This window comes from Centruroides sculpturatus, unplaced genomic scaffold, assembly GCF_000671375.1.
Source record: "Centruroides sculpturatus isolate CEXI.00-Female unplaced genomic scaffold, Cexi_2.0 scaffold238, whole genome shotgun sequence".
Taxonomy (NCBI): Eukaryota; Metazoa; Arthropoda; class Arachnida; order Scorpiones; family Buthidae; genus Centruroides; species Centruroides sculpturatus.
The window spans coordinates 469,424-491,388 of NW_019384806.1; the positions used below are offsets into that span (position 1 = coordinate 469,424).

The following is a 21,965-nucleotide window of genomic DNA, read 5'->3' on the forward strand; positions in this document are numbered from 1 at the left end:
CTTTTTTTTGTATTTAACAGTTATAGTTGAACGAATTTAGTTAGATAGTCTTGGTACATGAGTTTAAAATACGTATAACATCGACCTGACATGTCTAGTTCATTTCATTACTTAAAACTAGTTTAACTACCAAATTATACAAATAAATTTCGTTTAATTTCGAAAAGAATCTAATTAATAAATATATCAAAGTGTAACTCGCTGTAAATTATCTCACCTTTTACCGATCGTCGTCATATTTGTTTGTAAATGGGGAAGAAATATGACTCATTCGTGTGAAGTTAGTAGACATTTATTACCACTGCAAACAGATTTGTTAATAAATTTCAAGTTACCCCCTACTGCGAGAGTGAATAAACGTTAATTGTTTTATGGCTCTAACTTGGAATGCTCGGTTTGTCGTTTTAACTTTGATTTGTTGTGCAGCCATGAAAAATGAATAGTTAATTTTAAAACTCCATACTAGGCACTTTAGCTATCTATTGACAAGCGCACGGTGGTTAAATGAACAGGATCTGTAGTCTCGAATTATAAAAGTGTGTACACAAACACGAAAGTTCAGTTTACACCGCTCTTATACGCGTTTAAAACTTCCTCCTGGATAACGAATGACAATTTTAGAGATAAGAAATAAGAAAGATACTTTCGTGACTGAATGACACAGCTTTAACGGATGTATTCTAAAACTACATTTAACTTGGAACTTGTTTCGACACGCGCTATATTATTATAGTGTTTTTCAACCTTCTTGAATACGCGACCCCTTTACAAGTTAAAAAATTCTGGCGACCCCCCTAGGGCCATATTAAAACTATATCAATGATTTTAAAAACTATGTATTTAATTTTCTTTCTGTTGAGACAAATTATTCTTGATTAAAATGAAAATTTCAGAAGAATCGACAATAATTTAACACACATAAAGTATGAAACTTCCTTTAATTATAACATTAGGCACAGTGAACTGTTAACTTTTTTTTAGGATCTCAAATTTCATCTTCTACTTTTCTACTTTTTATTTCTTTTTGCAAATCAGCTCAATACTTTTTCCGCTATCATTTTCTGGGGTGGGCCGTAATTCTCGCTGAAATTGTAGTTTTTTTAATGTAGTGTAGGACCTACAAACACTTGTCTTTTTCTTCTACCCGCGACCCCAACGTATAAGGCTTCGCGACCCCCAGGAGGGTCGCGACCCACAGGTTTAAAAACACTGTAATAATACAATGTATTTTATCGAAGCTTCCGTTTTGCTGTACATCTCTCAACGAAACACAGATGTTCCTCATATTGTAGTCATTATAATGAAATGTCGTGTTCAAGATCTAGGTTTATTTCTACAACTTTTACACAAAATGTATTTTAAAATTAGAATACTTTTTCTTCTATCTGCAACAAACATATTTTATAGAAATAAAAATTAATTTCTTCATAAATTAAATACATTCATTTGGTTTGAACGACAACTTTCAACACAATTGGTTCTTCGGAGCACTTGTACCTCGATGTTCAATGTTTTGTCGAAACGTAAATGATCATAATGAAAAAATTCACGCGTTTTACTATGAGTTGTTGGAATCACATAGTAAGTTGTTTTCTAATTTTGAGCATTTATTCCAAATAATATAATAATTTATAACATGTGTTAAATTACTCACACAGATTACGTATACTTTCCCAGCGCAGACGTGAGTAATATAGACATACAGGAAATAGAAACGGAGGACGAAAAGGGTCGTTCTCCTTCTCTCAAATTTTCATGCACAAAAGTAACAACGGGAATAAAATTATCAATTTTTCCAGTTATCCAAGGCTTCAATATTTTTAGTTATTCATTTAAACTAAGTGAAGATGACTCCATATTTCTTGAAACATCAGCTAAAAAGTAGAAGGAACGTTGGGAAGGCCTGTGCCATAGAGTTAACCTATTATTTGAAGAAATGAAGTGTGCCATAACCTACGTAGACTTTTACAATTCAACTAGTAACTACTCAATCGTAACATCTGTAGGAAGGTTTGTTATATTTTACTGAGAGATGGTAAATGCTCTTTCTCTTTACATCGAATGCGGACTAACCGACCATAAGTCTGTCAGAGAAAAATTAGAGAAGGTGAAATGCTTTCATCCAGGAATAACACAGAAGTGTTTTGTGTACATTTTCAATTCTGTGTGCAATTTTTGTGCGGGACGAACAACGCGAGCTTTCGAAGAAGCATATCCTTCTGTCAACTATGTCATTTTTCACTGTTTACCCAGTTTTATATCAGTTAATCCTCCCGAAAATAACCATTTTCTTGATGGCGACAAAGAGTGTTCAGATGATTTATGTATATTTGGTTTTATTTGGTGGACATGAATACACTGTTGTAAAGTAAATAATTCTGCTGGAATTGGAAGTTAAAGCTGAGTTTCATTTGGATGTCTTGCAGTATTTCCTTTCCATATTGCATACGCTTATATTCAGCAAGAAAATTACTAATTTATATGAAAGAGTAAAGTATGTAAGGGTGATTTTGACTATAATAAAAATTGCAGATTGAGTTTTTTTATTTACTCCCTCTCCCCCGGGGGAAATTTCGAAAAATCCCTTGTTAGTGTGCGTTTTCATGACGTTCCCTAACTGTGTACCAAATTTCACCTCTTTAGGTTCATCCGTTTGCTCTGGGCGTTGATGAATCAGTGACTCAATCAGTTAGTGACTCAGTCAGTCAGGACAAGTAATTTTATATATTGAGATATATGCTGCTCGTAGCGAATTATCGAATAATTTTATAGACGGAGAACAATTATTTCTAGAAGGACACGTCATTGGCCTACATTTTGAAAAAATTGTAGATATAAATTTCCATTATCGTCTGAATGTTCTTCCTTAATCTCGACAATGAAGTTAAATAAATATAAGTCAAGACAAAATATAAAAACGTTATAAGCAGGAGGCCCAATTAACTATACAAGTACATCCGATGCAAATGGGATGCTATGTTATTTCAATTTAAATAGTTTTTTTCCCCAGAAGAAGTTAGATAATGACCGGCAAGACTATTAAAAATATATTAATTTTCCAATATAAGCTTTTCTTATCAATCATAACATCAGAAGGCATCACAATAGTGATTATAATCANTCGTAGATTTCCCATTTTACAATTACGTGACTCATAGCCTGGTGATAACGGAGAAAAGAGACAGATAAGACGTCGGTATAAGTCACAGTTATGATTTCACAGATTCGAGACAGCTTGGTAGCCCGAACGGCCCCAGGCTTTCGCCCGTGCACGCTAAGTGACTTTCATTACAAGCATTTAGCTTTCCGAAGTCTATGACAACAATTGTTTGACATTGACGGGCGCGAATTTCGTGCCAATAAGTTGCCTCGACTTGCTCGATTATGTTATCAACTCAATTTCATATTTATTTTCACATTTTCACTTCGCGGTCTTTCTCTGTTCTTTTTCCGTTATTTACACGTGTAGGTCATTTCATTGTTATACACATTTGATATCATCATTTATCACATACTGCCATGACGCACTTGTCTGTCCGCCACAACTGTCAAGAATTAACGCAATTGGCGAAGCGTAGTGACAGCGGGAGAACAGAGAGATGGGTCCTTGCATTACGAGGTTTGCGCGCCCATTTTCGTACGTGCGTTAATCGAGCCGAATAGTTTGGACGAATATTCGGTATTCGGCCTAAGGCCGAATATACTATTCGTTGCAACACTAGTATAAATTACTTGTATATTGGCAAAATTTCTTTGATAACATTTATTTTTTACGTAATTTGATGGAAAAGAATCTAATTAATAAACATATCAAATTGTAAACTCGCTGTAAATTATCTCACCTTTTACCGATCGTTGTCGTATTTGTTTATAAATAGGAAAGAAATATGACTCATTCGTGTGAAGTTAGTAGACATTTATTACTACTGCAAACAGATTTGTTAATAAATTTTAAGTTATCCCCTACTGCGAGAGTCAATAAACGTTAATTGTTTTATGACTCTAACGACAAATGCTTTTTTCCGGGTTATATATCGACTAATTGACAAAGTGTTTTTATTTTATTTTAGTATTAAGAATGTTGTCTTTAATATTTAACAGATACTTTTGTTAGACTTTTAAACAGAAATTTTATTTTTAATTCTTTATGTGATGTAGACATGTGTTAGGATTAACTCGTCACCAGCTATAAAAAATTAACGTCGTTCAAAATATTCAAAATTCTCTGCTGATAATTAAGACATAAATGTTTTCTCAATATGAAATACAGCATTCAAAGAAATAATAAATGGACCATCGAAAATACGGCAATTTACAACTTGTATGAAAAATGAATGGTTAATGTTAAAACTCCATACTAGGCACTTTAGCTATTTATTGACAGGTGCACGGTGGTTAAATAAACAGGATCTGTAGTCTCGAATTATAAAAGTGTGTACCACGAACACGAAATTTCAGTATAACACGTGGTAAAAATCATTTGAGAGCGACAATTCACTAAACGAGTTCGTGAGACACTTCCAACACATTCCAGTTGCTACAAAATGAATACATCGCTCTTATACGCGTTTGGAACGTAAAGTAAATAATTCTGCTGGAATTGGAAGAAAAAGCTGAGTTTCACTTGGGCGTCTTGCAGTATTTTCTTTCAATATTGCATACGCTTATATTCAGCAAGAAAATTACTAATTTATATGAAAGAGTAAAGTATAAAAGGGTGATTTTGACTAGAATAAAAATTGCAGGTTGAGTTTTTATATTTACTACAGTTAATGTATTTGTACAACCTGGAACGAGATTCGGTAAAATGCAAATCAGATGCTATGTTATTTCAATGTAAATAGTTTTTCCCCAGNAAATTGGTAATTAGGGAAAAAGTATTTAGTGTATTTAAGCCATAATGATCTTGACAACAAAATTTTTTACTGTATTCTAGTTACAAAGTAAAAAGTAAATGCATATTTTTATTCATCAGGGAAAAAGATGAGTTTAAAATATTGCTGTGTATTTTAATAATAAATGTGTTTTTAATGATTCATACATGCTAAAGGTGTTTAACCATTAAAAAATGATATGTTTAATAAAACATATAACATTTTTATTGAGGAGTTGGATTATTTGAGGAATTGATTAGCCTATGGGAGATAAGATGAATAGAAAAAATATTACCCCAAATGTATGAAGTTTTAGCCTATTTAAAAGCTATCATATATGCCATAAAATACAGTATACTTTTATATGAAATATCTTTGAACAATTGATTTTTTTACTGAATTCTAATCATTTACTTATTATATATTTATGAAAAATTCTATTATGTATAATTTATCATCCATAGATTTAGAAAAATTATTGCATATCACCCATATGTAGTTAAAAATGATATTATATGTTTTAATGTCTAGTGTTTATATACAATGTAACATGCTAGAATCTTCTGTTCTGGCAGATTTCCATTTTATAGGAGGGTAATGTTATTTAGAATTCTTTTTTTTAAGGTAAAACAAGCATTTTGTGTTACAAACATATTGAAAATACTGGCAAAGAGGGAAATCTATAAAACTTGTACACAAACAAATTAAACAAACAAAAGGTTTTTCTGGAAAATGGACTGTTAAGCTTACTGAAATTTGGAATGTTTCAGAAGAAAAGTCTCAATTAAGCAAAAAGCATCCTGAATGTCTTTTTAAAATTATTAAAGAAATTGTAATCACTTTGCATGTTACCAGCGAGATCCAAAGTAAATAAGATAATAAAGTTAGTCAATGAAACCAGAATTTCTACTAATTACTTGTTTGAACATATCCTTTTAATAATGTATGAATCTGAATACTTGTTAATTAATAGAACAAATTCATTAGGTATTTGTTTTGTGTAATACCAACTTTGACAATATAAATTGCATAATGCCAGCAATTAAAACATGTTATTTGTTTGCAATACTAGTTTAAAGTTAATCATTTTAATTATTAAAACTGATAACTTCTTTTCATGCTAGCCATATACTGAGACTGTTATTTTTCCTTTCATGTTATTTATCTAAATATAATAATACCAATGACTGAATTCTGATTACAGTAAGCAAAGTTTTTATAGTGTATTATAACTGAAATCTGCTAATTTCAATAATATTAACCAACTGATATTATCATCTTTGATTACAATAAGTGTACCAGAAAACTAGAACTGTACATGAAGATAAGAATTACACCTAATTGAATTTCTTTGCTGGAAATATTGAACTGAGGTGTTAGATAAATTATTTTTCAAAAATTGTATACAAATCCCAGCAAATGACAGTGTTTTATTTTAATATATATTTAATATTTACCTTGACAAGCATCTTATCCATATACTGCCCACTAGGAATACTGTCCAAATATTTTTTTAGATCCATTGATAAATATTCAAAAACCAAATACAGCCGATTTTGTTGCATAAGTACATCTTGTAAACTGAAAAATACATATTTGGTTAGATATGTAGAAATAATCTATATACAAGTCGATCCCCCTATAACACTGTTGATAATTCCGTTTTATATGAATTCCATATTGTACGAGTCACTTAGATTTTACAAATACGTCAGCCGTTCACAGCCCGGCACACGTATCTGTAAAATCTAAGTGACTCGTACAACACGGAATTCATATAAAACGCAATTATCAACAGTGTTATAGGGGGTGGGTCGACTGTATATAGAAATGCAATTAATACCATTATCTCCCTTACAATTTAAACTGTAAAAATGTTTAATATATTTAATACTTTTATTTATTATTTTATAAAATTTCTTTGAAACTTAAATTCTTTTACATTTTACATAATTTCTTATATTATATATGAGAAAAAATTAGCAGTCAAATCTGAGTACCCTAAACACAGTCATCAGATTATTGTTGTTCACATAATTTCAAATTAAGACTGCATTTTGGGAGTAGTATTTTTTTTAATATAGTGTTTATAATGAAGACTGGCTATAGTATTCTGCTCCCAAAAAAACTATTGTTTTCATCTACATTTAAAGAATAATACTTGTATTTATATTTAAATTTATTTTTTTTAATATTAAACTAGATTCTATTAAATTAATTTACAAACAATATTGAAAAAAATATTATTAACTTTAATCTGATTTACCGAACAATGTTGATATGATTCAGTTCTTTTAACAGTGATATTTCTCTTATGGCTGTAGATGGAACACCTTCATCTTCACTTTCCAATCTTATTTTCTTTAAGGCAACTAATCGTCCAGTTTTTCTGTTTTTTCCTTTATACACCACTCCATATGTTCCTTTTAGGTTTATATTAAGTATTAATAATTTAATTTATGAATTTATATATAAATTAATACAACTTTACCTTCTCCAATCTTCTCTACTTTTATATAATCATCCATTTTTAATCTCTTCTTCTCTGTCTTCAAATGAAAAATACAAATATTTTTAGTAAATACAATTGATAATGCATACTGCTTTAAATTTATTAAAGAAGAGAATATGAAATCGACGGCTGATATATATATATATATATAAAAGACTGAATGATCTATACAAGACAATATTTGTTACTGTAAATACTGTATTTGTTACTGACAAATACAGTAATGATAACATTACAGTAGAGCATCGATTCGGGACTGGGGTTGTTCGGATAACTGATCATGTACGAAAAAATATATTAATTAAATAACCTATCCCATGTTGAGATTTTTCCCCGTTGCCTAACGAAAATTAGAGAGATTGCAGCCGAAATTCAAAGGTTAAACTTGTACGGAAGTACAGGTTTCACGTTTAAACTCCAAGTAAAACATGTTGCTGAACACGGTCACAGGAATATCCCATGAGTCAGTGTGCGACACTAACTAGTGGGATATTGTCGAAAATGGCGGAAACGTTAAAGAACGACAAATGTTTCCAGCGAAGGTAAATACAGTCGACACCCTATAATGTTTGATAATTCCATATATGAATTCCATTTTATATAAATTCCATGTAGTACGAGTCACTTAGATTTTACAAATACGTGTGCCGGGCTGTGAACGGCTCACGTATTTGTAAAATCTAAGTGACTTGTACAGCATGGAATTCATAGAAAACGGAATTATCAACAGTGTTATAGGAGGGTCGACTGTATTTTTAATTAGCGTCGTTTCTTATACCGTACGATAGGACTACGTCATAATTTTGTTGAGGGTAGTAGTGGTTTATATAAATCCGAAAGCAGCTAGGAAATTATTTTTAGAAAATTTACAAAGGAATTACGCTATTGATGGTAGATGATGCCATGGTAGAACAAACCTAAGGCTACAGAATTATGATAAGCTATTATGAACAGAAATATATGTAAATTCTACATCATTTGCTTAAAAAATTGAGTAATTAAATAATTTCTGGATTAAAATCGTCTGTTTCTTTACATTATTATTTATAAATGCTTAAATAACCATCATTTTAATAATACACGTCATAATTTTAACTCCAAACACAAAAAAAATGAAGTAGTTTAAAGCCATATTCTCCTCACCATGCTTGTGTAGCCAACGCCATTATCAACCTTGTAGGATTGCCAGATGGTGGCGCTGACGTTCGACATTCACGTTTTGAGTGAAAACGTCGGCCGCAACCTTTCTAATATTATAACTTCTTTTTAATATAATATAATTTAAAAAAATTCATACCCTTAAACTGTATAATTATCCAAAAAAGTTCCGATTCAGCACGACGCACAGTCCTCAGGAAAACACCACACAAAAACAAAACTTACCACTCACGGTGGGATAAAAAGCCTCATTTAAATATTGGCACGTCCTTAAGTATCTTCTCGCAGTTGCGCCAGTGCTGCCAACTAAAACACGCACACCAAAAATAATATTGAATTAGCCCAAGACATAGCCAAATATTGCAGCGCCACAACACTAGCGAAAATTTAAATTCGCCTACTGGAACGCTTTCGGTTGATCGTTATTCGGATAATCGATGCTCTACTGTACTTGACAATGCCAAACAAGTACAATTCAGCGAATCTCATTTCAGATTGTCCAACTATATGAACTTTAATAAATGAAACACAAGTAAAACACTTCCTGTAATTTTTCTTCTAATCACGATCACCTTTTTTTATTTTACCGTGTCACTTAAATTACTGATTTTCTTACTGGGTACAAGCGTATGCAATATTGTAAGGAAACACTGTGAAACTTAATAGATGATGTTTTGAAAAATATTTAAAAATATACGGGCAGCTAGTATTCACCCTTCTCCTCCTGTAATTTTTATGAGAATGTTCCGCGAAAGACGATACCAGTAGCTCTCAAGGTCATCCATCTCTAAACACCAGGGCTGTAGAGTCGCGTAAAAATCTACCGACTCCAACTCCGACTCCGACTTTTCCTCACCATCTGACTCCGACTCTGACCAGGGGCGGACTAGTTACCGAAAGAGACCCGAAAATTCTGATGTCATTACGTGACCTTAGAATAAAAAAATTCAATAAATAGAGTTCTAATAGATAGAACGTACAAACCTTTTATTTCAAAGCTAAAAGACTCCTCTGAGTAATATATAAATATGTATTCGATAATTTTTACTTTTCTAGTTGTTATATATAGCAGAGGATATATAACAAAGTGTAGCGCTCGGTCAAAAACTGACCTCTCCCAAATTTTTACATTTTTGGACTCAGAACACCTTGAACTTTCGACTTAATTAAACAAAAGATTCGTGGTTTTTTCTATATGTGTGGATGTTAGACTGTGTGTGGGGCATGATTTTGTTCACCCTGTTTGAAGCCTAATAATTTCTGTGATCAAATAGGAGTCAGATGGTTTAACACAGGAGTTAGTTATTAAGTGGTTGAACTAAATCATGTCCCCATATACATTCTTGCATCTTAGGAGAGAACATCTTAACAGTATTTACTTTATTATAAAGTGACAAAAAAGCTTACTTTGAGGGTAGAGACGAGTTTTATTTTATTTTTTTAAATTTTAAACGCTAATAACGAGTAAAATATTCATTAAGAGATATGACACACGACCACTGTTATGTCTTTACCCTGTCGACCTTTAATTAAGAACCAAAATTATTCATCGGTGTCAGATTTCGCAGAAAGGCGAGACAATGGAAAATAAACTTTGAAACTTTCTCTTCGAAATTAACGCATTTCTTTTGTTTTTTTTTAGTTTTAAGTATTTTTTATTTTTAATTAAAAATTCCTAAAAAAGTAGGAACAAAGGAGTTTGAGGATATTAATGTAATGTAAATACTATCATACTTAATGTCTCGAATACAGGAAAATATAAAATAAGCACAATGAATACAGTTTATTCTATTCGATAAAAATTGATAAATTCTTTATCTTATAAAACAATAAAAGTGTTTTAATTAAATTAATTAAGTTTCCCTTGATAAACGAGAAAAATATCTCATTAATTTAATGACATTACTATTTTGAAGTGTATAAATCATGAAGGAGCTCATTTGCATGTAAACTGAAGCATTATTTACGAAGTCGTTCGAATGTAGTAAACGTAGTAAGTGGAATTTGTTCGATTTTCAGTGTTCAAGGTAATATAAGAGTGACGTTTAATACAATGTCAGAACTATTATTTATCATTGCTTGAAATTTACAATATTAACTTTGTGTGAGTGAGAGAAAATGTCGAACGTAGAAGAACAAGAAAAATTCGACATCGACAAAGTGACTATAGTGAACGACAATGGAGAATCTGTTGTGGTATCACGAACATTATTGATAGAAAAGGGAGGATTACTCAAACACTTCATAACTATATGTCCGAATGAAGGAAAGTTTATTCTCAGACTACCTCTGCCTTTGGAACTGCTCGAAGAATTTACCAGGTTTGTACAGTACCAATCGGTTTCTTTAAACTAGGGACATAAAGGTTTAAATTGAGCTTCGAGTATTATATGGTAAAAGCGTAATTTAGTTTGATTATAGACGTTGTATATCTCGCTGTCGACAAATATTGTTATGGCTTTTGGGTATAATAATGTAGAATTTAGGAAGGAAGAGCCGAAACATTTTAGGATCAAAGTTACTACTTGAGAAATTACTGTTTGAGACAGAACGTGATTTTTGAAAAAAATGATATGGATAGAGTGAAATGAAAAACAACTAACCTATAAGTTAAGAAGGAAATAATGGTTAATGTTTACCTAAGTAGTCCAAGATGGCCGCACAGTGAGGACCCACGTTCTAACTTAACGTAACCTATTCTAATAAATTAACAAAATTTTCCTTTCTTCATATAATTAATTTTTTGAGTTATTTTACATCTTACATTAGTAATTTTGTTAATTTATTAGAATAGGTTAGGTTAGGTTAGAACGTGGGTCCCCACTGTGCGGCCATCTTGGACTACCTAGGTAAACATTAACCGAAATAATTAGTATAAAATTCAAATATCAGGTTCTGTCTCTTCAGCAAAGTGAATAAAAGAGATTTGTAATCATTAAGAAACGAAATTTGGCATAATAGTTTGTGTATAATAGTATTGATACTATTAAATTTTGGTTCTAAAGGTCAAAGTTATGGAGAGATGGTCACCAGAGCAGTCACTTGTCATATAACGCGTGGGGTTGATTTATGAAGGTTTTACATGTTAGCATTTATAGTTTATTTATTATTATTATTTTTTTATAAAAGCCATATTTAATATCTCAAAATTAACGTCTTTGCCATTTTATTATAATTAATTAATATAAGAATTTTTATTAAAAGATTTTCTATAAACAGATGGAGCCACACGCTATTTTATTTGTTATGATGAATAATACAAAAGTTATTTTTAAAATAAATTCTCATAACAGCCAGGAAACACTCAACTCATCGCTAGATTTTTTAATAATTAAGCTTTGCCATTACAGCTCTTTACTTTTTCTATTTACGTCGATAAGTATTATAATTATTATTATTATTATTGTAACGCCTTTTAATCATTGCAAAATATATTCTCGTTCTAGATTTCCGGAAGACGAAAAATTTCCGATTCCTTCTGTAAATAATCTCTTCCGAATGTACTTATTCTGCAAACAATACTTTATGAGTGAATTGGAAAAAAGATACTTTTATTATCTCATCGTATTGCTATACTTCAACAACGTTTGTAGCATTTACGATTTGGCATGCAGACACAACGAAACACAATTACAATATCGCTGTTGGAAATATTTCAGTTTATGTAATAAAAGTATATTTCTTACAGATGATTTTCAATCGTGTGAAGAAACTACAGTCTACAGGTTACTTACTTGCCCAGTGCATAAACAATTAAAGGAAGTCGATTTGTTTTTTGCACTTCGCAGGTGGATCGAAAAAAGAGTTCTGAAAATGAAGGCAACGAATGATAACGTATGGAAAAGAGACGTGATAAAACCTTTTCTACCATTGATCAGGTTTTTTCTTATAGAACCAGAAGTCTTAAAACAGATTTTGAACAATTGTCTTAAAGTTCAGATTTTAACAGTAGAAGAAATTCACTCCATAACCGAATACATTGCACATAAAAATGTAGCAAACCTTCCAGTAATAATATCTGCTAATGTTAAACTGAGAAGTTTTTCAAATTATTTTTCGTTTATGGGCAAATACCCAGTGACAAAAGAAATATTAAAAAGTGATATACCCATGAAAGAACATTTTCAGTTTATGACTGATATTTGGGTATCCGAAAAGTGTTTCTTAGACGATATTCTATTGCCAATGGCCCTTAATAAATGTGTGATAAAGGTTTTGGTGGGTATGAAGTCGACATATTCTGATGATTTTGTATACGAACAATGCACTTGCGTTAGGATGGGAATTATACATTTAGAAAAAGGGAAATTGTTGCCGAAAAACAGCTTTCATATTTTTTCGGTTAAGATTCCAAAACGGGAATTAGATTCGACCACGATTAAGGTTTTAAAAAATGCACGCGTATACGTCCCTATCTACGATTTCCGTGATGCAAATACGAGAAGTAGAGATGAAAAAACGAAATTTTCATGTATTCTTTCGCTCTGTTTTTAGAAATTTGTTTCTTGTAAGATAAAAAAAAAATTATATACTTTTAACAGAATGAATATTCGTTTATACTTTAGAAAGGTTTTATTTTAAATAATGCGTATGAATTTTACAGAATATCGAGAATAATTAGACAAGATTACATATGTAACTACCAGTCGACCCCCCTATAACACTGTTGATTATTTTGTTTTATATGAAATCCATGTTGTACGAGTCACTTAGATTTTACAAATACGTGTACCGAGCTGTGAACGGCACACGTATTTGTAAAATCTAAGTGACTCGTACTACATGGAATTCATTTAAAACGGAATAATCAACAGTGTTATAGGGGAGTCGACTTGTATATTTCAATCTTTATCGTGATGAGAAACTGAAATTATTTTTCTATTTTCGTAATTGGTGTAATATATAATCTGACAATAAATCTTAACAATTTAATAAACATTAACTGTGTTTTTTACTTGGCTTTTCAGGCAACTCAAATGAGTCACGTCATTTAAATTGATTACCCTTGTTCAGTGAAGATTTATTTACACGATTCTGGTGATATGTCGTATAATGTTGATCTGAAAACGTTCCTCTTCCTGTCTATAATGAAATTTATCATTAAATCACCGAATTCTTTTAAAATTTTTATGTATAAACTATTATTTATTGAATAGAAATAAAACACATTTAATGGTCTCTCTTTTTTAAATATACAATAAACTCCGCTTCGATTTCAAGAAGTCTTTGGGATTACATGCATTATGTTACTGTAATCGATAAGATACTAACGACCGTTGGCGCATGTTTAATCTATGTAACGTTTTTAACTTATGTATTAATTGTATTTTTACATCTTGTATGTATAAGACAATAAACATAAAAGTTTTTAAATAATCCGGCTTTTTTCACGGATTGGTAAATACCGGAACGTGTAAATACATGTATTTTTCCTGTTGCGAGGCATGACACATTTCACATCGTATGTGTACACGTAGTGTGAAAAGTCTCGTGTTTCGTAATGCCCTGTTTTGCACAACGAAAATGGATTTCCGGCCTGCTAAAGAATAACCAAAACAATATGAAATGGCTATTTTTAATAACATTCACTGCAACACAGACACACTGCAAATAGGCAGAAAATCGCATTGTAAAAACAGAGAGCTGTACAAGTATACAAAAATGGAAAAGTATGATCCCTTCATTAAATGGTCAGTAACACTCTTCCAGGACTTAATTATTATTTAATAATTTGGTACTAAAGATGGTGCTTAACTTCTTCCTCTAGTACCAGGTTACTTAATTTGTAGTTATTAATAATAGCAAAATGATGGCCGTATTTATTTGGGATATTGTTTGGTTTCGTACCGATGCATCGGTTTCGGGATGTTTGTAATAAAACCGCAAAACTTCATATATAATAAAGTAAATTAATTTTAATGAACGATTACTTGCAAAAATATAATTCAATTTATTAAAAAAACACGTTGCGATTAGTGTAGTATCGAGTATTTCCTTCTGGAGGAAGATGGACTAATAATACAACACGATGAGATGCAATACAGTGAGTGCACAGCAGTGAAACCAGAAAATACGAGAAAGGCTTGTGGCTTAAGTAACATTTTCATAGAAACAAAAACTCATATAGGTGATCAATGAAGAAGGGATAAGCTGAATTATTGAGGCCCTGATTAACGACTTAATATCTACAGGAAAAATGAGGAATTTTTACCGACTTCATATATAACTTATGCAAAAATATTGAGAATATTTAAAATTTTAGTAATTAAAGCAGAAATAAATGTTAATTATTCAGAAAACTTTTATTAACAAAATTTAGAAATTTTTATAAAATTCTAAATTATGAAATTTCTATATTAGAAACAATTTAATCGACATTTTAGTCATTGAATATGCAAATGAAACAGCTGCTTACTGAAATTTCTGTTGAAGTTACAAGGGGACTGACAGCAAAGTGTTTTATTGGATATTGTCCAGTAATAGTTTGAACAGGTGTTTAATAACTGTAATTTTTACATCGAAATTTGTATTATTATTATTATTATTTCGTGTTTTCTCAGAAAATGCCGGACGACTTAGCGCAAATGATCCTTGACGAAGTAACTCTGGTTTCTGACTTAGTGCAAATGACCCCCAACCTTGACGAAGTAACTCTGGTTTCTGAGAGTGGAGAAATTACTATCGTTCCGCGAACGCTCTTAATCGAGAAAGGAGCATTACTCAATTTCGATTTAAATTACAACGAAGCAAACACAATTCTCAAATTAGACGTGAATTGCAACATGCTCAGACAACTTGTTAGGTTTGTATATGATTCTTTAATTCTTTTATTCTATATTTATGTGTAATTATATTTTACAACCAAGTTGTTTAATGTTATGATTGAATAAAATTTACTTCGTAAATAAGTGAGAAAGTAGCCAGTTACAAAGACATGCCAATAATTAGTGTCACTGACGTCAATTCTCAAAAGCCCTTAATTATTTGCATTTCATAAGCTTTGTATTTTAAATTATCAGTTTTTCTCATTCACTTCTAATGTTCTACAACATGTTTTTTGCAGGTTTATGTATGATGAAACCCCTACTTTCACCAAAGTTGAAGATGCATTTCAAATGTACTTATTTAGCAAAAGAAAACACATCAGCAAATTGGAAGAAATATGTCTTACTTACATTATCGAGTCGATTCACACCGGAGGAGTTAAAAATGTTATAGCTTTGGCATGTAAATTTAATGACTCGGTCGTAAAATACCATTGTTATAAATATTTTTCTACTTCGTTTGGGAAATTCATGATTGACGAATGATGACTTTGTCTTGTCAGAAAATTACTATCCAGATGTTACATACTTTATGAAGAAATGTAAATATTTTCAAAATAACTTAGGACTTATTGTGTGTCTTTTCAACTCGTGCTTTTTGAGAAATTTTTTTAAATGTATAACGAACTCTTCCCTTCTATTAATCAGATTTCTTTCTATTAAACCTGAGCAATTAGATTTCATTTACTCTTTCGACATTGTGAGATTTCGGACTTCAAGTTAAACAATATAACTTCTCAATATTAATTTTGTAGGCCGGGATATATGTCAACTTACACACCTGAGAACTTAAGTGACCTTCATATATTCTGTCCCGATTTCGTCGTTTAATATGACAACTGGCAGCCGGTTTTGTCAGTCATCGCCAGTTCCTCAAGCGGGTTAGTCATTTGTGTGCGCCTCAGTTTCTTCTGTCCGAGTCATCGTGGAATACACTGGCTTTGTCGGAGGAACAGGCATTACCGCTATCTCCACTATAGAAACTCCATCCCTCTTGTCAGCAACCATACCTTCTACGGTGGATTTACAAGTTACGAACTATCATCGAGAACTTTTCTCTTACCGATCCAACCTGCACTCTATCCACGCGCGCTCTATTGTGAACTCTCTCTTTCTCTCGCGCTTAACTGGCTGGGCAGTCTAATTTTATGTGTAAACAACGAATAAACGGGTATATGTGATTATATAACTTGTCTCAGAGTGCCTTACTTCCGTTGCGCTTTCTCATAGTCCTCCATCCTGAATCCGATCGCTTATGCACGCCACTGCTCGCGTGACCTAGTTTCTAACAAATACCCATTCGCTGTCGCGGCTTCTGTGTCAAACGGGTGTCATCCTGACGAGGCATCGAAGTATGGTGATAGTCATGAATGTAAAAATTCTGATCATTTTTGGACTCTGGGAACTTAAAAGGTCGAGAAATACAAAAAATGGGGATGTGTTCTGTATGTGTGTGGGGGGAGGAGAGGACACGAAGGCTTTTGTTCACGCACTTTGAAGTTAATAACTGCTGAACTTCTTGTCGAAGATTTCTGAAATTTTGCAGGAGGGTTTGTATATAATCGATGCTATTAAAGATTGAAAAGGAGAAATAGAGAAGCCACGTGTCACATCTGGAATGGGGTTGAACTTAATAAAGATTTTCTTCGTTATTAGCATTCGAAGTTTTTTTATTTTTTACTAAACTCTCCTGTACACTTAAAAATAACCTTTGTCACTTATAATAATTATTAATTATATAAAATATTTTAAATAAATTTCGTAACAAATGGCGTCACACACAATTTTAACCATTTTTACCAGGAAAGTTATGTAACTCATTTTTAATTTTATTTAGACGTTAAAGAATAGATAGTTTTCTAAACTTGTCCACATATATAACACTATAAAATACAATCTTTATTCTTAGAATTGTCACTTTCAGTGTTTCGTAATTCTTCATTGATCTATAAATATAGAAATCTATAAAGATTGTATACAACAGATAATCTAGTATTTAACACTTAGTCTTAATAAGTCCGTATGCATGTGTGTGTATTTATCACACCAGTGAATGAGATTAATTCACAAATTCTTTAATGATTATTTAAAGAATTTGTGAATTAATCTCATTCACTGGTGTGATAAATACACACACATGCATACGGGATTAATTCACAAATTCTTTAATGATTATTTAATGTAAAACGGCCCGATAGTACCAAGTTACTTAATTTGTAGTTATTAATAATAGCAAAATGATGGCCGTATTTATTTGGGATATTGTTTGGTTTCGTACCGATGCATCGGTTTCGGGATGTTTGTAATAAAACCGCAAAACTTCATATATAATAAAGTAAATTAATTTTAATGAANTAATAAGTCCGTATGCATGTGTGTGTATTTATCACACCAGTGAATGAGATTAATTCACAAATTCTTTAATGATTATTTAATGTAAAACGGCCCGAGAAACAAAATACGAATGTTAAACAATTTACCAATTGTTCTTTATAAATTTTTCGAATAAAGAATCCTCGAAATTACTTCCATTGTTCAAACAACTGCTCAGAGGAAAATGAAATTATATAAACTTGGGGGTCATACACTGGAGGAAGACTGTTAAATGTAAAAGTAATTTCAATTAATTATAATAAATTACAGACTTTCAGAGTAATAAATCAAACAAAGGAAAGTAAACTGAGAAATGACAAATGAGTCGTTTTGAGGAAAATAAACTAATTCAGTCGTCCAGAAACTCGAAATAAATTCACTTGTACGGAAGTCGCTCCAAGTTTTTGTTATTAGGTGTTTAATATTTCAAATTATACACTTAAAGTTTCTGGAAATGGAGAGTGTAGGGTAAAAGAAATTAATTTTTTTTGTATTATAATATAATACAAAAAAAAATAATTTCGTTTACCTATTCAAAACAGTAAATTTGTGTCTTACTCAGAGAAGACTTGGCGTTTGACGTGTACGATGGCGAAGACGATGAAGTCATGATACAACCGTTCTGTCCAGTTGTTATTTTACACGGAATTTTCGGTCACAAAGGAAACTGGATCGATATTGCGAAAGAAATCGCCGAAAAAACTATCAGAAAGGTAAAGTAAAACAATACATAATTAACAACGTTATTTATAAACTATGATCTATTATTTCTGTTCGTCACAGGTATACGTGCTGGATATGAGAAATCACGGAGATTCGCCAAAATCTCCTGTCATGAGTCACGATGCTAACGTCCAAGACCTAGAAAAGTTCCTAAGAAAATTGAACACGCCTTGTGTTTTGATAGGACACAGTCTAGGAGGAGTAGCAGCTATAAAATTGGCATTTCAAAAGGTTTGTTCCTTTCATCACATTTATTTCTTATATTTAATTATTGTTTACAAAATTCTAACGGTGTTTTTAATTAGCAATTCTGAATCGTGATGAACAGATATATCAGATAAACACAAATACATTTATATGGGCGTGGGTTCGGATCCCACTTCTGACACCACTGTGACCGAAGGGGCAGAGTTGTCCTCTTGTAGTAATTCCGGACATCCAAAAGGCTGAAATCCACACATTAAATAATTTAATCGATGCACTTTACAATACATGCAATCCACCTCATAATAAATATAATAACGAATACACATTATTACTCCCATTTTATAATTATTGTATTTACCATTTAGATATTGATTAATTTGTTTTAAACGAATTTTAGTCAAATTTGATTAAAGACCTGATACTGATCGATATGTCTCCATTGAGGTATCCTCAAAACACAGTACATTTAATACTGAAGGGCCGGAGAACATTGGAAGAACTACTGCTGCAACTTCCGACAGACATTGAGTTGGTCGAAGCTCAAAATATGTTAGAAAAGGAAATGAATAAGTTAATAACGGTAAATATGGTCAATAATTTTAATAAATTATTAAGAAATATCATTTAAATACGTGATTTTGTTTATAGTACTCTAGCTTAAATAAGATCGTGTGTTCAAATTTGGATAAAAGTGAAAGCGGTTGGAAATGGAAAGCAAACTTAGAAGTTCTAGAAACAGTTGACTTCAAAGCAATGGGTAGTGTTTTTCCTTTAAGAGGAATTTATAAAGGAAGATGCCTTCTTGTTCACTCCGATTCATCTGGATACGTGATGTAAGACAAGTTTACATTAGTCTATACTGTACTATTACACAATCCCTATATGTTTTTTAAAGTATATTGCGTATAAATAATATGAAATAATTGTAATAAAATTACTTATATTTATAGTCCGGAAGAAGATTACGATAGACTGAAAACTCAATTTCCCAAGATAAATATCGTGTGTTTAGAAAATTGCAGTCATTGGATTCACATGGAGAAGCCCGATGAATTGACGCATTCTATTGTTCAACATTTGAATAAAAATTAACATCCCAGTTAAATAATTCAGAAAATTTTATTGGTTCTTGGCATTTATTTCTGTTTTCTTTTTTAATTCAAATTATGAAAAAATGTACCCGATTTTCTTTGTCGTTATTAACTTTATATTCGACATTTCTCTCGTGTATGAATTATATTTAACACAGCACGATGAGCTGTATTTAAACTGTTGTTTATTTACTACAATAAATTTTTGTCTAATAAAAAAATAAAGTTTCTGTAAATTTAATTCTCCCAAGTGTATAAATCGTGAATACGAAGTGATTCATAAGCCCCCCTACATTAACTTGATAGGGTGGTAGAGGTAGGTAAATTGACCTTTTTTTTTTTGGTCAGATAACACGGACGTTATCATGAACGTCACAGACAATAGGAAGTGTTCGCATTTCATTTGGTATTCATATTCATCTATTGTTTTAGGTACGTTAGTGTAAGCCACTCCGATATTCTACTGCAACTGTGTTCAGCAGGGTGATACGTCGCGTGTGGCACAGTGCTCCCTCCCTCTTTAATGTCATCAAGCGGGCTAACGACACGCTTCGGATCTCGTATTCTCTGGCAAAAAGTGTTTCCCCCCACCTCTACCAACCCTTCAAATTAATGCACGAGCTTTTGTGTCATCCGGTACCAAAAAGATCTTTGAAGAAAGTGGAAACATGTAAAAAAAAATGTAATTTTCATTAATTGTGTAATATTTCCTGCAACGACTTCTTTGTCTACTCAAGACTTATCAACGAGGAAAATTTCAAAAAATGACAAATATTATAATTTATAAATGTATAATAATTACAATTTTTATATATATAGTCCTATATATTCTAAATTTCTATATTTCATCAGATTGAAAATGATAAAGATGACATTTTAAATGCTATGTCAGAAATTATTAATACTGTTGCGGATAGATTTATTAATTACTAATGATGCTTGTATCATTTTAAGGACTGTAATTAATTCGCTATTTATATCTCTGTAATAATAATTATAATAATAATAATTATCCAATATTGATAATTAAATGTAGATAACGTGATGCCAATATTTAGTTTGTAATGTTATACAGTCGAAACCCCCTATAACACTGTTAATTATTCCGTTTTATACGAATTCCATGTTGTACGAGTCACTTAGATTTTACAAATACGTGAACCGTTCACAGCCCGGCACACGTATTTGTAAAATCTAAGTGACTCGTACAACATGGAATTCATATAAAACGGAATAATTAACAGTGTTATAAGTGTCTTTTCACAATCCTGTAACATTGAAACTGGATACTCCCCATTGTAAAGATTGTTGCAGCTAATTGGTTGTAAAATAGCTAATTATAAACATCTTTTAAACGCTAGTTGGCTTATTTTAATGCTGAGTGACACTATTCAAACTAGTAACCATCTTGTCAGAGGTCTCTTGTAATAAATGGGAGGTGAAAAGTAATGTCTCCTGCTGTTATGTCACTGGAGAAAATGATAAACGGAAGTTTAAANGTTCTGGTGAAGAATGGATCCAGTGTCAAGAATGTAAGAACTGGGCCCATTCCAGATGTAGAAAATATCGTGACACGTTAACATACTTTTGTCCGAATTGCGGTTCTGATGAATCTTGTGATGATTTATGAATATATTATTATTTTCAGTCAAAGACGACTTTCTGATATGATTGAAGACTGATAATTGATAATTTCAAGACTGAATGGCTACTTAAGCTAATATAATGGTTAATGTTTTAATCTTTAAGTAAAAATTATAAATGTTAAAATGTAAAAATGTTTAGTTTATAATAAATTTAAGAAAAACAACTAATTATTCATAAGATATTATTTATTAGTCCTTAAATACGTACTTAGTTAAATAAATTATTGTTTTTTTTTCATATTACACTTTCCATAAATCTCTTAACAACTTGCCCCACCCTGTTAACAACTAGCCCCGAATCGGGGTAAGTTGTTACTTTCTGACTTTAGGTATTGTATTATTAATTATAAAAAATCTTACCAAAAAATAACCCCAAAAACTGTCTTAATAGCAAAGTTAGATATATTAGTAAATTTTAATATCTCAATACATATGCTAGAATTAAGTTTCATTAACAAATTATGAGGTTGAATAAAAAACGGAACTTGTAGCCCCGCTCTCCCCTACATGTTTAGCATGTTTCTATTTAATTAACATATATTATACGTAAGTAATTT

General features: G+C 31.4%; 4 protein-coding genes across 6 annotated transcripts; 3 read left to right on the forward strand and 1 right to left on the reverse strand.

Annotated features, from left to right (window-relative positions):
* Positions 1-6,304: 6,304 nt before the first annotated feature.
* Positions 6,305-8,557, reverse strand: LOC111629670 (cyclin-dependent kinase 1-like). The gene is made up of 4 exons (XM_023373554.1): positions 8,530-8,557; positions 7,366-7,423; positions 7,141-7,297; positions 6,305-6,455 (listed from the first exon to the last, which is right to left on the reverse strand). Exons 1-4 carry the CDS (start codon positions 8,530-8,532, stop codon positions 6,305-6,307), a joined length of 369 nt encoding a protein of 122 aa, XP_023229322.1. The 5' UTR covers positions 8,533-8,557.
* A 1,959-nt stretch (positions 8,558-10,516) lies between these two features.
* Positions 10,517-13,243, forward strand: LOC111629683. Its single transcript, XM_023373570.1, has 2 exons — positions 10,517-10,865; positions 11,991-13,243. The coding sequence occupies exons 1-2, from the start codon at positions 10,663-10,665 to the stop codon at positions 13,036-13,038; spliced, it is 1,251 nt and encodes a 416-aa protein (XP_023229338.1). The 5' UTR covers positions 10,517-10,662; the 3' UTR covers positions 13,039-13,243.
* Positions 13,244-14,964: 1,721 nt separating this feature from the next.
* LOC111629686 lies at positions 14,965-16,797 on the forward strand. 2 transcript variants are annotated; one of them, XM_023373573.1, is made up of 3 exons: positions 14,965-15,036; positions 15,105-15,346; positions 15,608-16,797. In XM_023373573.1, the coding sequence occupies exons 2-3, from the start codon at positions 15,108-15,110 to the stop codon at positions 15,852-15,854; spliced, it is 486 nt and encodes a 161-aa protein (XP_023229341.1). In that variant the 5' UTR covers positions 14,965-15,036; positions 15,105-15,107; the 3' UTR covers positions 15,855-16,797. The 2 variants fall into 2 exon arrangements, with proteins under 2 accessions (XP_023229341.1, XP_023229340.1); XM_023373572.1 differs by having other exon boundaries at positions 14,969-15,346.
* A 1,300-nt stretch (positions 16,798-18,097) lies between these two features.
* LOC111629662 (protein ABHD11-like) lies at positions 18,098-19,796 on the forward strand. Of its 2 annotated transcripts, none has more exons than XM_023373548.1 (6): positions 18,098-18,209; positions 18,284-18,454; positions 18,525-18,695; positions 19,069-19,251; positions 19,320-19,504; positions 19,622-19,796. In XM_023373548.1, exons 2-6 carry the CDS (start codon positions 18,350-18,352, stop codon positions 19,761-19,763), a joined length of 786 nt encoding a protein of 261 aa, XP_023229316.1. In that variant the 5' UTR covers positions 18,098-18,209; positions 18,284-18,349; the 3' UTR covers positions 19,764-19,796. The 2 variants fall into 2 exon arrangements, with proteins under 2 accessions (XP_023229316.1, XP_023229315.1); XM_023373547.1 differs by having other exon boundaries at positions 18,108-18,209; positions 18,304-18,454.
* The last annotated feature ends 2,169 nt before the right edge of the window (positions 19,797-21,965 follow it).

What these genes read in the sequence shown, in the direction of transcription:
- LOC111629670 (XM_023373554.1), bottom strand. An exon ending in AGTAGAGAAGATTGGAGAAG is followed by an intron (nt 7,298 to 7,365) that starts GTAAAGTTGTAT and finishes TAAACCTAAAAG; the next exon opens with GAACATATGGAGTGGTGTAT. An exon ending in AATCATATCAACATTGTTCG is followed by an intron (nt 6,456 to 7,140) that starts GTAAATCAGATT and finishes TGTATTTTTCAG; the next exon opens with TTTACAAGATGTACTTATGC.
- LOC111629683 (XM_023373570.1), top strand. Translation starts at nt 10,663, where the DNA reads ATGTCGAACGTAGAAGAACAAGAAAAATTCGACATCGACAAAGTGACT. An exon ending in CTGCTCGAAGAATTTACCAG is followed by an intron (nt 10,866 to 11,990) that starts GTTTGTACAGTA and finishes TTCTCGTTCTAG; the next exon opens with ATTTCCGGAAGACGAAAAAT.
- LOC111629686 (XM_023373573.1), top strand. Translation starts at nt 15,108, where the DNA reads ATGCCGGACGACTTAGCGCAAATGATCCTTGACGAAGTAACTCTGGTT. An exon ending in ATGCTCAGACAACTTGTTAG is followed by an intron (nt 15,347 to 15,607) that starts GTTTGTATATGA and finishes TGTTTTTTGCAG; the next exon opens with GTTTATGTATGATGAAACCC.
- LOC111629662 (XM_023373547.1), top strand. An exon ending in CCGAAAAAACTATCAGAAAG is followed by an intron (nt 18,455 to 18,524) that starts GTAAAGTAAAAC and finishes TGTTCGTCACAG; the next exon opens with GTATACGTGCTGGATATGAG. An exon ending in GATTCATCTGGATACGTGAT is followed by an intron (nt 19,505 to 19,621) that starts GTAAGACAAGTT and finishes TTATATTTATAG; the next exon opens with TCCGGAAGAAGATTACGATA.